The following is a 14,436-nucleotide window of genomic DNA, read 5'->3' as shown; positions in this document are numbered from 1 at the left end:
GGGCTGCTCATCCCATAGCGCCGGAGACGTTGCAAATTTCTTTTGTTAGGGAATCAAATTCTGCCTATTTCATATGTTTTTTTTTTTTTGTTATTTTTTTTAATTTATTTTAGTAGCATACATGACTTATGGCTGTATAAAATAAAAACCTTTGACCACTTATAAAATAAAACTGTCAAAGTTACGTCAAAAGTAGTGAAAATAACTAACCTAAGTACGATTTTATTTATTAAAAACTACCAGTCTCCGCAACTTTTAACTTTGGGTAGTAAGTCCTTATATATAATTGTGTTCGCCATAAAAGCTAAAATCGCCAACTCGACCGTCAATAATGTATATTTCAACCAAAGAATGTACTACAAGAGAAAATTCCCAAAGAACAAGAAAAAATCCGCGAATTTCGCAAACAGCATGGATCTTCTAAAGTTGGATGAAGTTACCGTTGACATGGTTAGTAGCATTATTATAACGTATTAAGTATATGAATTAAATCAGATGGAAATTTGGATTTATTCAGTGGGAAATAGTGGCTAACATTATTAAAAAGCAGTCATAATATTTAAGTTATTGTAATAATGAAATTTACAATATTACTATAGAGACGTATTGCAAGTCAAAATATTGCCACAAAATTTCACAATATACAACTACGATTTGATTGTTAAAGGAAACATGAGTGTTGAAGTTTACGATATGCTTATTTTTATATGCCACATGTGGTTGATAACGAGCGCAAAGTTCTAAATACGTGTTTTATTTGCAATGGATATTAAAATGTGTAATTTCTGTTACTGGTCTGAATATTGAAATTTTGTCATGTCTTGTTATACATTATTTAGGTTTTCGTGTCTGTAGTCCTAACTAATACAGAACCTTGCGAGCGTGTTATGAAAAATAGGACCGACTGTTTGCTAATACATTTTTAAATTCATCAAGTAAATGACTGATTTGTTCCATGTTACAGATGTACGGTGGCATGCGTGGTATTAAAGGTCTAGTTTGGGAAACATCTGTCCTCGATCCCGACGAGGGCATTAGATTTAGAGGAATGTCTATCCCGGAATGCCAACAGAAGTTGCCCAAGGCTGAAGGGGGAGATGAACCCCTGCCCGAGGGTTTGTTCTGGCTTCTAGTCACCGGAGATATACCGACCGAAGCTCAAGTTAACGCAATCTCCAAGGAATGGGCACGCAGGTATGCACAGATAAATCATAAACTTCTAGATGATTACGTTTAGACCATAATAGTGGCCACCTACATACATGGGTCAACTCGCTTAAGTATCAGTTATGAAAATCGTGTTGTTTATTAAAAACAATTTTCAACTTTGTGCACGTTAAAGTACAATCATGAAGAATCGTGCAATTGTTAAATTTTACTTAAAATAAGTTTTAACTTTATTGTTGTAGAGCCGAGCTGCCAGCTCATGTTGTCACCATGTTGAACAACATGCCCAGTAAATTGCACCCCATGTCGCAGTTCTCAGCTGCAGTGACAGCCCTGAACAGCGAGTCTACCTTTGCGAAAGCTTACTCTGAGGGTGTACACAAATCCAAGTATTGGGAGGTAAGTTGTCGCTGTATAAATCCGATATGAAAAGTGGGACTCTTAAAAAATATAACGTTGCTTAGGTCGTAATTATTTCACTCTGATAAAAGTATAAAAGTATTATATAAAGGTTTTTTATTAATAATGTGTTTATCCACAGTCATATTTTTTTACACATAAAGGCATTAAATAATATGTTTATTACAACATTGTTACCTTGACTGTACATTTAATAAGCTCCACTTTATATTACGTAATACTCGTGCATGGCTTCAGTACTAAGAGGTGATGTACTTTGAGAAATCTAACTATGACTTGACATAAAAGGTTTCGCATATTTTTATAGAAATATCGACATTTTATTGAATTAAATCTATAATACACCAGAACACGTTGCCTGATATGAAAATAACATTTATCTGGACCTCCATATTTGACAATTATCTAGTTTTTTTTAGCCTTAACTTGTATTAAAAAGTGAGCTGACATTCGTTTCGTATTCTTACTTAGAGTTTAATGCTTGCATTATGCCAGTATTGTATGTTATTAGCGATGGTATACAACTGGCATGATGTATACACTAACTGGTGCCAGTGAGGTAAAACAGTTCATGCAAGAGCATTGCTACTATCCTACTGGTGTAATGTAAACCATAAATCGAGCTTTTTTTCTCTAGTTTTTTGTATATATTTTTTTATTTTCCAATTCACAGTACGTATATGAAGATTCGATGAACTTGATTGCGAAGTTGCCCGTGATTGCTGCAACTACCTATATATATCGTAATACATACCGCGATGGCAAAGGTATAGGTGCTATTGATGACAACAAGGACTGGTCCGCCAACTACTGCACCATGCTCGGCTTTGATGACCCACAGTTCAGTGAACTGATGAGACTCTACCTCACCATTCACAGGTCAGTATTTAGGAAATGCAACATTGATTACGTCGCATTCGGTGTTATAGTAGCAAATAAGATAACAGCTACTTTACTATCCGCACTCTATCATGAAAAAACTAGAGATAATAAGTGATAATTATCACAGCAGTGGGATTTCACGGTAGCTGTAACAGAAAGATTTACTCACACAATGCAAATAATCATCATAATGCGGGGTCTTACATAAGATTGCGGCCTGAAAACTTATTGTTGTACTGTTTTACATTTGATAATTTATACGTCACGCCATAGTGACACCACTCATGTGGATTCTTAATAACAACTTAATAAATTGTGTAAATTTTTGTACTAACTGCTAGTGGCTTTGCGTATTTTTTACACTTAAAATACCTATCTGAAAATCTAAAATGAAACCTTCAATGTCTTATGTCTTGATAAAGATTGCTAAAATTGTGAGATGTGAAAATGTAAGGTCTAGATAAACTTGTAAAGAAAAATGCGGTAGCCTAATGTTAAGTTTTCTTTTCATTGATTAAAAAAAAACAACGTGAACACAAAAAGTGGAAATACCGTATGTGAGTTTAGTAGGTAGGTGATGAACTTTAAAGTTTAAAGTTCACAGCGTTCAGCGAAAAATGGCGATCAGAATTGCACGAGGCTATAGGACCATCTCCTTTGAGGCGGCAACAATTCTGTCTCGTTTTCCGCCTCTGGATATTCTGGCCGAGATGGATGCGCGGGTATACACCCGTCTGCGTTGCACAAGTGGAGCCGATATCCCGGAGGCGGGAGAGGTACGCAGAGAGGAGCGCCGACGTGCGCTGGAAGTGTGGCAACAACGACTTCAAGAGCCGCGAAACTTGCAACAGCGCATTGTCGAAGCCTTTCTGCCTTGTTTTAGGACTTGGCTGCGAATGCAAAGTGACGCGCACGTCACCTTTCGTCTGGCACAGGTGCTCACCGGGCACGGTTGCTTCGGTGAGTACCTGCATAGGATTGGTCGCGAGCAAACACCGCAGTGCCACCATTGTGGCGGGGAGCGAGACTCCGCGCAGCACACGCTCGCCGAATGCCCTGCGTGGGAGTCCGAGCGGCGGGTCTTGGTTCAGATGGTCGGGCCAAATCTTACATTGCCGGCCCTAGTTGCAGCTGCACTAGCCGGAAAAGAGGAGTGGATGGCGCTAATCTCGTTTTGTGAAAGCGTGATAGGGCAAAAGGAGACCGCAGAGCGGGAGAGAGAGAGGGCTGGTCGGAGGCGAACTGCTCGGGGTGTCTCTTCGAGCCGCTCTGAGTCATCTGTCACGGCTCCAACAGGTCGTTAGTCCCTTAAATCGTTGTAACGATCTAAGGGACCCTGGGATCCATTGGCGATTAGGGTGGGGGTCCTGATCGTCGACAAAGATAGTCCCGGGAAGACGGTGACATAGCGTGGTCCTATGTTACCGTAACACCTAGAGTAACGGGCAGATTCCTGTCCCGGGTAGTAAAGTGCTGAGGATTCCGGTGCGTTCTTCGGAGATCCCGGAACCTTCTCTGATTGCACTCGAGGCTGGCCACCGAGGGGGTTTTAGTGGGTCAAATCCCACATAACCCTGTCTTCCCCCCAGAAGGCAGGGTATCTTTCGAAGATTTCCCCCCCGATACCAAAAAAAAAGGTAGGTGATGAAAAATATCAAACGTAATCATAAAAAAAGTTGTATTAACTTAAAAATACCGCTGGCGATAATTCTTTTACAAAGCAAATGTAAGAAGTGACGTCATACGGCTTAAATTTCGTCGACAATTCAAATATAAAAAATGTTGTGACTTGATAAGCGCAAGGCGATCTAACGTTTCGTATTTCAACCAGTTTTCATTTTATTAATTAAACTTCATTCATATATCTTGTTACATTTTAAAACTACAAAGATTCAACTTGTGGCGACATGAATTTCCACCAACGAAACATATGAACAAAAAACAAGTTCTCTGTTTTGTGAAAAAGAATAAGAGAGATGTAATTTTTTGTAAATGTTTCATCAGTGAACATCCACAGTAAGATTGCGTGATTAAAGATGTCATTTAAAATATCTTAGTGTCTTAATTAAAAATGTTCGTGAAGCTCAGAATAAAATGACACGGAACTAAAACGTAGGAATAGACGTTTGTAAACGATTTCCGTCAATGTTACAATTATTTTGATAACCTTTTTTTGATTACAACTCAAATGATGTAATGGAAAAATTATCCAAGTAATGTTTTCTGTTTTTTTTTTTCTTGTTCGACCTTGAACTACAGTGCCAAAGTCACAAATTTGACTGTAGGATCCAAAAAATTAATTTAAACTTAAATTAATATAAAATAAAAGTAAATAAGTTAAGAATTAATTTAAGTAGTTTTATATAGTCAAATAATTGTTATGGCGATTTATTCAATTATTTGTATTTATATTTGCGATTTGTTTAATGCGAAAATTTTTCATTATCTTGCATTTCAGCTTTCATTTTATTATGTCATGTTGCGAGTTTTTCTTTTATATGTAATCTTACCTTTAACTCCTTATCACAATGTAACGATTCTCCCTGACAGCCGAATGAAAGCGGCTTGAAGTGATATTATTGCTAGATATATTGTTGCTAGCTTTATCCATCATATTAATTAATTTCAGTTTTATCACATTATTTCTAGAATTCCCTTATGTAATTTAATATCTGAAATCTATTATTTCCGATCATTAACATCCATGGGAAAAAATAACCGTATAATATTTTAATAATTTATGTGCTAATATAAATATTTAAGACCATTTTACGAATAATATGTAATAATTTTATAAAAGGTAGTTTTAGTTTTCTTAGATGGCAGCACTGCTCGACCTCGCCACTCTTTTGTGACAACTTCCGGCGAATGGATTGAGAGTGGTGGGGTTGAAACAGCGTTTGATTATTGAGTCAGGAGCTCGGCCAGTCGTTGGATATCCGTCGATGTGATAAGTCGTCTAGTGGAAAGACAGTCGTCTAGTAGAAATTGACCGTTAGAAATGTTGAAAATGGAATAAAAGTATTCACTGAACAATGAATTGGAGTTTTTCTTGACATTTCAGAAGCGGGATATAAAAATCCAGGTATGAACGCCCTCAGAATTTTAAATACTAATTTACATTAAAAAAAAAATTACTTTAAAGTACAAAGTAGCTATAACGCTTGTTAATTTTTTTTATTATTTTTTTTTTATTTTACTTTCGATACTGCACAAATATGACACTGTCATACTGCATTTGATCACGGCTATTTTCCAAAAATACAAATTATGCATATCTTCTATCTTATATATATAAAAGAAAGTCGTGTTAGTTACACTATTTATAACTCAAGAACGGCTGAATCGATTTGACTGAAAATTGGTGAGCAGGTGGCTTACGACCAGGAAAAGGACATAGAATGGTTTTTACCCCGTTTTTTTTATTATTTTTTATTCCGCGCGGACGGAGTCGCGGGTAAAAGCTAGTGTTACAAAGACTTTTTATTGAGATCATTATTTACGTCATTATTAAAAATATTTCGATGACTTATTGCTTTATAAGTATCGAATGTGATTTTAACTCGTATTTTCAATTTTCTTTATTTATATTTATGCTACCTATTTTGAATTCTTTAGAATTTTAAACGTTTTACGGGATATTTAGAAATTGAATATGGGTAATGATTTCATAGTTATACAAGCGAGACCCCCCAACAGGGAAATAAATAATAGAGGTTTCTATTTTATTATGTATGAAACTTTATTTGTGTGTGAATCATTTACTTACTTTTTATTTTTTTTTTTGTATTTATGTCTATTGAAATTACTCGCTTCGAACGGTTAAACAGAGGAGAAATATCATGTTTTTGAGATAATGATTGAGTGAACAAAGGTGTTCACTGGATACCGATAGAGCGAACAATGAATGTTCACTGGATAGCGATTGAGCGAACAATGAATGTTCGCTGGATAATGATTGAGCGAACAATGATGTACGCTGGATATTGATTGAGCGGGCAATGATGCTCGCTGGACTATAAGAAACGACTGAACTTAATGATTGAGTGAGCAATGATGCTCGCTGGACTGTCAGAAACGACTGAACTTAATGATTGAGTGAGCAATGATGCTCGCTGGACCGTAAGAAACGAATGACTTTAAATTTGACTGAGACTGAACTTTGATGTAAATAAGAGAGATTGAGACATGATTTAATACATTTAGATATGACGTCAGACGATGACTAAGTTGGAGGTACGCTACCTACAACTCCACTAAGGAAGCATAAGCACGCAAAACGGAGGAAAGTAAAGAGGAAAAGAGCTCCTTCGACGTCATCTACTTCGACGTCGTCAAGTGAGAATACAAGTAAATGTGTGTATGTAAGGACGCTTGTTGGGATGAATGTGTATTGATGTATGATTGCGTGTGTGTGTATGTTTATGTACATTTATAAAAGTAAAGTTCTATGTTTGTACTCGTATCAAGGATGAAAAGGTTCTATACAATTAAATCAATGAGTATAATATGAAATAATATCTTAAGAAGTATGAAAATTTTCCGGAAAACGTAGTATGAACTCTTGGCACTTCACATATATTATGTGCGGAGCGTTGAATGAAGATTAGCTCGTGATTGTATGTAATTGATAAGTGATGATGAAGAATAAGAGCCGGTATATATAGTTGCCTTACTGTAAGAACTTTATATTCCCTGTACAGGTTAGCTGTTGGATATCTGTATGGGCGTTTTGTGCTGCATTTTAGTATACCGCGTTGGGCTCTCTCGAGTGGAAAAAGATTTATTTTATTTGAACCTCCCCAAGACGAAATACAATAACTTAGCACAGACTGACATAGGGAGTAATATAACATTTTAATGATGTCTTTTATATGCACAAACCCTGATGTTTTGAAAACTGCAGTTAATTTTCTGATTCGCTGAGTTAATTGATTACGCTAAGATATCTAATTGAGGTAACTTTTTGTATGGTCTGGCATTTACACATGATATTCGGGAACCTGTTTTGGCAGGTAGATGAGGTGTGTGCAAGTAGAAAGAGGGACTCGAAATTCTGCGGGTTCTCAATGGAAAATGTTACATGCTTTGTTTTTTTCTATATTTAATGTTAATGTATTATTTCTGAGCCACATTGAGATGTTGTTAAACGCTCCCTGGGCTGATGCAAAAGTCTCAGGCCAGGTGTCTCCTTGGACAACTAAAACTGTATCATCAGCATAAGTGATAATGATACCGCGATCGACTGGGAGGTTGCAAAGCTCGTTTATATAAACTAGAAAGAGGGTAGGCCCTAGTATACTGTCCTGCGGAACACCACAGCTAACAGTTAAGGGGTCACTTATATGAGGTCCTATCTTTATGCTCTGTGTCCTATCCGAGAGGTAGTCTTTGAAAAGGTTAAGTTGAACATTTTTGATTCCTTGTTTTTAAGACCTTCTAACTTGTTTGAAAGTAGCGGTATTGGCACAGTGTCAAAGGCCTTTGCAAGATTTAGAAATAGAGCAATACTCTTCTTTCTGATAGTTTTTGGCGACATATTCTGTTAATGTTAGTACAGCATTTGAAGTCGACCTATTTCTTCGGAAGCCAAATGGATTTTTAGAGAACATGTTGTTGTGTTCTAGATAACTGACCAATCTATTGTTAATTATCTTTTCAAAAACCTTCGATAAATATGTTAATATGGAATTGGGACTGTAGTTACCAACAATAATTTTATCCTCACTTTTGTGCATAGGTATTTTTGCCATGTTTAAGAGATTTAGGAAAGACTCTTGACTGTAGGGAAAGATTAACAATGTGTGTTATGACTGGTGCGAGTAAGTAATTATTTTGGCGTAGTACAGCGGAGGGAATATTGTCCCAGCCCATGGAGCTATCGATTTTTAACGCGTTAATGGTGTTCAGAATTTCAGGTATATCGGCATCTGTTAGGATCACGGAATTTAGTGTTGTATTAGTTGGCTGTAGACTATTACTTATATCAGTGTCGGGAGCAATATTTTCTGCGAGAGCTTTACCTATATTAACAAAATAACTATTCACATCGTTGACTGCTTTTTTTTATAGTTGGTTATTTTCTAGAAGATCTTGTGATACCTTGGGAATTGTTTTAAAATGTGTAATTTCGTTTATGATTCGCCACGTTATTTTCATATTTTTCGCTTTACTAGCTTCCCTCAGACGTTCTATTTCATAATTGGCTTTTGCATTTCTAAGAAGGGTTTTACAGTGATTTCTATAACGTTTATATGTCTCAATAAAAATAACATTAACAGGTTGATTTCGTAATTTCATATGCATTCGATCTCTATTTTTCATGCACCTTAATAGTCCTGTCAAGATCCAGAGTTTTTTTAGTGTAAGGTAATTGGTTTAGATATATTATCTAAAAGATAGTTTGTGGCCAAGTTACAATCAGCAGTAATAAATATTTTTGAGAGGTCTGATGCTTTGATTGTTTCAAAAACTTCTTTGTAATTAGTCTTGGTAACAGTGATGGTGAAAAAGGGTTTTGTTTGGTTAGTATCCATGACTAGGAAGGAATATAGTATCGTAGTCGGTGAGAGCATTTTGAACATTATGTTCATATCACCTGTTATTACGATGTTTTTTTTATAATTCTTACATGAGATTAATAGTTCTTCTAATGATTTAAAGAATGGTATTACATTATGAAATGATTGCGATCTGTTAATGGACTTTAGGATAATACCATTTTTTTATTTGTTATAATACAGGTAGCATCTGAAAGTTTATGTTCAAAGGAATCACAGTGTAAATAGTTTTTAGTGTATATCATTATGCCATCGTTTTGGTTTTTTTTTTAAATTCTAGACTACTAGTATTGTACCCGTTTATTTAAGGGATACATAAAGAATTGTTAAGCCAGCATTCTAATAAAATAATGGTGCCAGGACTTATTGCTATTCTGGAAAGAAGTAATAGGAAACCGTTAAAATTGCACAATATACTCTTTATATTCTGTGTTAGAATCTTTAGTTTATGTGTTGGTGATTTTATTAACGAGTTGAATTCTTCAGATGTGCAGGTTTGTGCCTTAGATGGTACAATGTTGTCGATGTTATCATTAATTATTGAGATTGTGTGGTACATTATTTGTATGTCGGATATAATTAAGGGTACATTAGTACTCCTACCAAAAAAATGAATGGATATAAGTACTACGTTTAGGGCTGTTTGTTTTGTAAAACATCAGAGTGCCTTAGTATGTGTATACATAATACGACATATTAATAGAGGTTTAAATTGATAAAACGTATGTTTTGATTTTGTAAGCAAAATTCGTGCTTCGTTATTAAGTAACAATAACAGTTTTCATGAAGTTGACAATATTGGAGGAATGATGTATTTTTATTATCATGAGTTTTAATAATGTTAGTTGATAGTGTGAAATTGATATTTATATCATTGTAAATAAGATATTGTAGATTAGTAATATGACACGTATATTGCAACTTTTATTGTAACTCTTCATAAATTTAGTGTACATGAGTAATATATAATGTTCTCGAATGGTAGTAGTAATAGGCCGTACAGTGTGTTGATGTTTACACAGTACCAGTATTTACAAATTAAGCAACCGTAATATGGAACATTAATTTCAAGGTTAGCATACTTGTATGATAAACAAATTGGGGAACTAAGGTGAATTTTATAAGTATGCCTGGCATTGTACACTTCTATGATGCGGTGGTAGTATGTGTGATAAGAGTAAGTTGATTGTTGGCAGTTAATTGTATTATTTTGGGAGTGTTGATTTTTATGTTTTAGTAAAGTGTGTCTACATATTACATTTATAAAAAGAACAAGCAAGATAACATTATGGACGGTATATGTTATACAAATGTGTTTAAATATTGTACTACGTAGAATATTTTATTTTGTGTCCGTAATGAATGTAGTTGATCTTCGTTTTTAATGACAATGCCCCTTCTGTTTTTCGTAAAAGTATTTTACCATTTTTAACCCAGCTGTGAGCGTATTTTTCTGCCTTTGCTAATTCTCTGGCGAGAAAATGTACTCTTCTAATTTTTGTTAATCTCTTTTAATCTTTATAACATGTAAACTGGAATGACTTCTCCGACGAAAGGAAGTTGCTTGGAGTTTAGTTCGTCAGTTCTGTTTTTTCTGTACTTTTGACAGACGCTAGCACATCCATTTCAGTCCAAGTATTGGTAAATTCGACAACGACTGTAGACGTTGTGGAGTCGGCTCATTCTTCTCAATTTGAACATCCAAAGTATTAGTTAGGCGCTCAAAAGTTTGTAGGAGATTGGATTTGGATTCTGCTTGTTTACCAGGGATGTTTCTTATTTCAACGGCTGTTTTTAGAGGAAAACGTTCCAAAGTATCTAATCGCTCTTCAAGTAGCGATATCCGTTTTTCCAGATCGCCTCCTCAGCTAACGTAGATAACTTACCTTCAATGTTTTTTAATTGGTCCGTTAGGAAGTCTAGACTTTTATCAAGCTCTTGGTTAGATTGATCGACTTGCGATTTTAAATCTTTCATAAGAGCTTCTACTTGAGTCTCTAATAATTATTACGTAGGTTGAATACTTTTATGAGGAAAATAGATACTTTTATACCGTTTTATAATATTGTATTATAGTTATATTGTTAAATAAAATTAAGATTTTATTATATTGGCTTCAAAATTATAATAAGTAACTTAAGTTAGTAAGTAATTAATTGGCAGAGTTCCTGATGTTTTAGTGTGCCAGGAGGCTACACATTTCGTAGGATGGCCGAATGTAATAATTTTATAAAAGGTAGTTTTAGTTTTCTTAGATGGCAGCACTGCTCGACCTCGCCACTCTTTTGTGACAACTTCCGGCGAATGGATTGAGAGTGGTGGGGTTGAAACAGCGTTTGATTATTGAGTCAGGAGCTCGGCCAGTCGTTGGATATCCGTCGATGTGATAAGTCGTCTAGTGGAAAGACAGTCGTCTAGTAGAAATTGACCGTTAGAAATGTTGAAAATGGAATAAAAGTATTCACTGAACAATGAATTGGAGTTTTTCTTGACAAATATAAAAAAACAAAAACGCTTGCGATAACCCTTATTTAAAATTAAGGTTAAATTTGTAAAATCGAAATCATTTCATGAAAAATTTCATCAGACATATTTTTTTATGTATAAAAAAGCAATATTTCAATAAATATTTACTTGCGTTAAAATTGTTCTATTGCAAAGCAGCATTATGCATGGCGATTTTACAATATGTTGTTTTTAATTTTTAATTTTCAACTTTCGTATAATTTCATGTTTGTCTTGTATGGTTTTGTATGGGAAGTATATTAAATTCGATTTTACCTTTGTCTACAGTGACCATGAAGGAGGCAATGTTTCAGCGCACACAACACACTTGGTGGGATCTGCTCTCAGTGACCCCTATCTATCCTTCGCCGCGGGTCTCAACGGTCTCGCCGGACCTCTGCACGGATTGGCTAACCAAGAAGTTAGTAACATTGTTAAATACCCAGTTTAAATTAAATCCAACTCAGTGTATGGCTGCCAGTGTGGGTTTATATTATTCCAGTAACAATCCAGCGTCTGACTGGATTTATGTAAACTGGGATTAACAGGCAAGTGTCATTAACTTGCCTGACAACTTCACATTCATAAGACAAATTGATTAAATTTGATATGTTCACTTGTCAAAGTGATTAAATTTAATTATGCAAAGTTATAAATAATTGCTCTAAAAATATAAATAATTCATATTTTTATCAACACAGAAAACCTGTGTAATTAATTTTAAAAAATAATAGGAAAAAAAATAAAACATTTAACTTGTTGAGTAGATTATTTCTACTATTCATATCTCATACATTTCCTTGTCCTTTTAGGTACTTATATGGTTGGAAAAGCTGCGTAAACAAGTCGGTGACAACTTTACTGAGGAACAACTTAAGGAGTTCATCTGGAAGACACTCAAATCGGGACAAGTTGTACCTGGTTACGGTCACGCTGTACTCAGGAAGACCGATCCCAGGTAAAATGTTGCATCAATATAAAGAAACTACAAAACAAGGATATATACAGTTTGGTATAATAGTATTCAAACATTATAGTGGCTCGTAATTTCAAACAAGACACTGCATGTTATTTTTTCTCATCAGCTAAGCACAAATTGCCTAAAAAGATAATGCAGACAATATTAAGTAATATAATTAATAAAATAATAGATGTTATGATAATTTGTTCGTAAATTATTTGTTATTTAACAATAAAATACAATTTACTTTAATTCGACCAGAATGTTAGACAAAATAAATATCGTTTATTAGAAATATTCAGAAATTAAACTTTCTATAAACTAAATCTAACTAGAACATCCTGACTGTAATATTTCTAAAATGTATGTAATGAAATGGTTTTCCAAACAAGATTGTTGTACTTTGAGTTGGAAAGAAAAAAATATTGTCACATACTACTTGATGTAATAAATTTACAGATACACTTGTCAACGTGAATTCGCTCTGAAGCATTTGCCCAATGATCCACTCTTCAAGCTGGTGGCCGCTGTGTACAAAGTTGTGCCTCCCATCCTAACCGAGCTCGGCAAGGTCAAGAACCCATGGCCCAATGTTGACTCGCACTCTGGTGTACTCTTACAGGTAAATTTTATTATTTTCTATATAAATTGGTGCATTTTTGTATTAAAAAATATAACAAAATTAAAAAAATTATAAAAAAAATGTATTTTTTACAGTATTATGGTCTGAAGGAGATGAACTACTACACCGTTATGTTTGGTGTATCTCGTGCTCTGGGAGTATTAGCTCAGCTCATCTGGTCCAGGGCTCTCGGCTTCCCAATCGAGCGGCCCAAGTCTTTCAGCACTGAACTGCTCATGAAACAGTTCGGCAAGTAAATACAACGATAAATGTGAGTTTCCACTGTTCTTAAACTTGTATTGAAACATCCCATCCTTTATATTCTCTCTAATTGAATAGAGACTACATTTACAAGTCACTGCAGTGGAATACCACTATTATTATTCACCTATTCACTTAATAATGTAGTGAACGTTTTTGAGAAGCATGCCATGGATACAGACAAATTTTGAATTTCTTTTTTGTATAATTAAATAAATTTGTGATTTTTAACGTTTTAATTTAATGACGCATGTAGTAGGATGTTTATTCGAATGTTAAATCAATTTGTTTTATTTTAATAATATCTTGTATACAACCAAATATGTTTGTAATACGTCTCCGGTGACGTTAAACGTTTTGATTTACTTGTGTATTAGATGTTTGTTCAGTCAATTCATTACATTTTTTTTTTCAATATCTATATATATTTTATATAATTAATTCTATAATTTGACACTACTTTCTTCTCTCTTGCGTTCTCCTCTATCTTTGTATCAATATTTAATCTATCATTATTATTATTTAATTTTTATTTAAATAATGTGTTAAATTATTATGTATGTATTGTAATTAAAATATTTTAGGATAATTATTTGTAAATTTGTAGTGATGCAACGGATGTCTGTTTCCGTTTCCGCAAGTGCGGAAGTTCCGCGTGCTTTTCAACATCCGTTTCTGCTTCTGTTTCCGCAACTTTTATAACGGAGATAAAACGGAACTTTACGACGGCTGAGAGATCCAAATGTCCGTGCGCGACCTTTCGGAACTTGTCGCATTTGTTTGTTTACGTACTTTTTCGTGAATTTAAGCGCGTAATATTTTCTGCTGCTGTTTGAAACAATCAGTTTCCCTTGCTGGAGTAAACTGTCTAGTTGTTGTCCATATTAAATTTGACAACTGGCAAAATGTGACTATTTCATACTTACGAGTTATTAAATATACTTTTGAATAAGTGATAACCATGTAATATATCATCATCATTATTATCATCAGCTCACTATACATCCCCACTGAGGGACTCGGAGACTACCCCAAATTAGGGGTGACTAGGCCATAGT

At 34.6% G+C, this 14,436-nt stretch overlaps 1 protein-coding gene across 1 annotated transcript; it reads left to right on the top strand.

The window, feature by feature from the left end:
- The first annotated feature begins 407 nt into the window (after positions 1–407).
- On the top strand, positions 408–13,710 carry LOC123723260 (probable citrate synthase 2, mitochondrial). Its single transcript, XM_045685835.1, has 8 exons — positions 408–450; positions 965–1,194; positions 1,410–1,566; positions 2,261–2,466; positions 11,823–11,955; positions 12,347–12,492; positions 12,955–13,117; positions 13,213–13,710. The coding sequence occupies exons 1-8, from the start codon at positions 412–414 to the stop codon at positions 13,372–13,374; spliced, it is 1,236 nt and encodes a 411-aa protein (XP_045541791.1). The 5' UTR covers positions 408–411; the 3' UTR covers positions 13,375–13,710.
- Positions 13,711–14,436: the final 726 nt, after the last annotated feature.

This window comes from Papilio machaon, chromosome W (genome assembly GCF_912999745.1).
Source record: "Papilio machaon chromosome W, ilPapMach1.1, whole genome shotgun sequence".
Classification (NCBI taxonomy): domain Eukaryota; kingdom Metazoa; phylum Arthropoda; class Insecta; order Lepidoptera; family Papilionidae; genus Papilio; species Papilio machaon.
Note: the sequence above shows the minus strand (reverse complement) of the source record. Positions and strands in the feature narration are given on the sequence as shown.